The sequence below is a fragment of the Lactuca virosa genome, chromosome 8 (genome assembly GCF_052849685.1).
Source record: "Lactuca virosa cultivar CGN04683 chromosome 8, Lactuca_virosa_CGN04683_v6, whole genome shotgun sequence".
Lineage (NCBI taxonomy): Eukaryota > Viridiplantae > Streptophyta > Magnoliopsida > Asterales > Asteraceae > Lactuca > Lactuca virosa.
This window is the reverse complement of record NC_136433.1, coordinates 234,048,147-234,050,920: the sequence shown is the minus strand read 5'-3', so window position 1 is coordinate 234,050,920 and position 2,774 is coordinate 234,048,147. Positions and strand designations below refer to the sequence as shown.

Sequence of the window (2,774 nt, the reverse complement as noted above, 5' to 3'; positions counted from 1 at the left end):
CTAAGTCTAAGGGACATATTAAAGGAGTAGAAACTTCAAGGTGTGAGATCAAAAAATATAAATATGAACAATCAGAGCCAGAGGTCAGACTCAATAAAAAACATATCAAATAACCCCCGACACCTAATCACCAATATTTACATAGGAGAAGGATTTGGCGATGACCTCTAAGTATAAGGACTAAGATGAGCTCTAGAAAAAAGTGTAAGGGCCTAAATGTAAATGTCCTTTCACGCTAAACCCCGTCCCCAAATCTGGTAGTATTCTACCATCAGAATCAGCTTACGCCCTACTTAGCAAAATGAGGGGAATCTTCGCTATCCGTCGTATGGTACGTCATGGAGTTTATTGCGGCTCTATCTGCTCTTCCATTGGTGAAATTGCATCAGTTTCCTCTTCAAATCCAGCAACAATTCCATACTCGTACTCGTGTTCCTTCTCTTCTGTGACGAAACCATCATGGTCAATTCCCATCTCCAAATTTCAATCGGGGCAGCAACCTTCTAATCGGAATCACTGTTCCTCTCCCTCGTCGGGTATGATCCTTACTTCTATGGTTTATCTATTAACAGCTCACCATTTTTTGCACATCGGGTGTTTTTAGGGATTAATTAATTGGAATTAGGGTTCCTGTCTTGATATGTGCTCTGTTTTGTAATTCGGCATTTCTTTTGTTCTATTTTGACAATTCTCATTAACAAAAGAATCTAAACCAGTGTTCCGAAAGGTCATTATATAATCTGAATCACTAGCTTCTCTTGAGTGGGCATATGAAGGGTGTTTGAATGTGCTGTTTGGAAGTGATTGTGATATTGGATAGTTATAATCCCACAACAATCCATATTAAATCAGCTGTTATAAAGTTATTGTGTGATATTGAATAGCTATAACACTATGCTGATAGTGCCTGTATAGTTGTAATAATCACTTTTAATGGTGTAGATGGATTGCAAATTCTGATTATCTAAAAGTAATAGGCACATAAGTAATTTTATTCTGCCATTTGAGAATTGGGTTTCTTGGAGCTACTATCAAAGTGATCATTGAAACTGAATATTTGACCTCTAATTGTTAAATGCTTTATTAAAACTTATACACTTTAACTCATAATTTCTAATTGCTAAAGGCTTTATTGCATTCTTAATCTTTTATGTTTATGGCTTTCATAACCTAATAAATTCCTATTTCAAAACTTCAAATCCCTGACTTCTTTCCCACCTTTCTACTTTGTATTCTAAAATCATAAGAAGGTGAGTTTTTAAAAGTGTTGCTTGATTCAATGAGATTAAAATGAGTTGCATTTTGATTTTAGAGGTTTCTTCTACTTTTTTTACTAAAATGAATGATTATAGCAGGTGGATCTAGAGTGGTAACAGTTGAGTCAGAAGCTGAATTTAACACCTTACTTCGCAAGATTCAAGGTAAGTAAATCTACATATACATAATTACATATACATATACTGATTATATGTTTTATATGCACAATGTGTATACTTATGTATGTTTATAATGTGACCAGATGAATCCTTGCCAGCAGTCTTTTACTTCACTGCTGTCTGGTGTGGGCCATGTAAGACTTTTATTTTTCTATATATATATATTTTGTTTTTTCTAATGTAGGGTTGAGTTCTTGAAAGTACTCTTCAGTTCATTTTGTTTTACACTTGATTTAAAGTATATATATATATATATATATATATATATATATATATATATATATATATATATATATATATATATATATATATTTCTTGTTTCACAGGTAGGTTTGTATCTCCTCTTATTGGGGAACTGAGTGAGAAATATACTAATGTCACCACTTATAAGATTGATATCGATCAAGTAAGAGCATCTTCATACTTCTAAGCATTTCTTTCATTTCATATACAACTCGTTTTTTGTTTGTGCAAAAGACGTTAATGCCCTTCTCATTCTTATCGTTGAAAAAGTCTGGAAATGTTAATGAGTTTGTATTTATAAACGATAAGTAAAAGAAAACGTTTCTTGAGGTACGATTTTTAATTATGAATTTTTATTTTATTTTGCAGGAAGGTATGGGGGATGCGTTGGCAAAATTAAATATTTCTGCTGTGGTAAACTACTTATCCATTCAACATGTGTCATTTTAAACTAAAGTTTTCAGTTTTACACATTTAATCCCTTAGTAATGAATATAATCAAAATCGGCCCATGTACATGTAAATTTGTGAATTTTGGTCCCTGTAAATGTTATACATGCTCACATATAGACATGTGTTTATATTGTAAGTGCAGCCAACTCTCCACTTTTTTCAAGGAGGAAAGAAGGTGTCAGAAATAGTTGGGGCGGATGTGAAGCTCCTCAAAACCACCATGGAGGATCTCTACAAGTGATTGCTCACTAGCCACTTTTTATTGAATACATGTTAAATTTTTAGATTTTTAATATTATCTTAATTTATGCATGCAATATGTATGATTCGGTTATATATTAAGAGTTTTCGGTTTATGAAAAATAGATATAGAGGATTGGAATATTATGTATCTCCTTTGTGAGTGTTTGGTTTATCAAGTGTTTTTAAAGAAATGGAATCTGGTAAATGAGTGGAATTTATTTAAACTAGATGAATGTATGAGCATTACACAAATGAAAATTATGTAGTTAAAAATAGGGATGAGATGCAAAACCAGAACCGGAATCGGACCAGAACTGAACCGACCGAACCGTTAGAACTGGAATATGTAGAACCGGTCCGGGTTCCAGGTTTAAAATAATGGCTTCATCCCGGTTCCGG

At 33.0% G+C, this 2,774-nt stretch overlaps 1 protein-coding gene across 2 annotated transcripts; it reads left to right on the top strand.

The window, feature by feature from the left end:
- The first annotated feature begins 252 nt into the window (after positions 1-252).
- On the top strand, positions 253-2,573 carry LOC145128701 (thioredoxin O2, mitochondrial-like). Of its 2 annotated transcripts, none has more exons than XM_079063507.1 (6): positions 253-536; positions 1,353-1,421; positions 1,520-1,570; positions 1,763-1,842; positions 2,049-2,093; positions 2,275-2,573. In XM_079063507.1, exons 1-6 carry the CDS (start codon positions 302-304, stop codon positions 2,371-2,373), a joined length of 579 nt encoding a protein of 192 aa, XP_078919633.1. In that variant the 5' UTR covers positions 253-301; the 3' UTR covers positions 2,374-2,573. The 2 variants fall into 2 exon arrangements, with proteins under 2 accessions (XP_078919633.1, XP_078919634.1); XM_079063508.1 differs by having other exon boundaries at positions 254-536; positions 1,356-1,421.
- The last annotated feature ends 201 nt before the right edge of the window (positions 2,574-2,774 follow it).

Coding starts and splice junctions, on each gene's coding strand:
- LOC145128701 (XM_079063507.1), top strand. CDS start 302: ATGAGGGGAATCTTCGCTATCCGTCGTATGGTACGTCATGGAGTTTAT. Junction 1,571..1,762: donor TGCTGTCTGGTGTGGGCCAT/GTAAGACTTTTA, acceptor CTTGTTTCACAG/GTAGGTTTGTATCTCCTCTT. Junction 2,094..2,274: donor AATTAAATATTTCTGCTGTG/GTAAACTACTTA, acceptor TTGTAAGTGCAG/CCAACTCTCCACTTTTTTCA.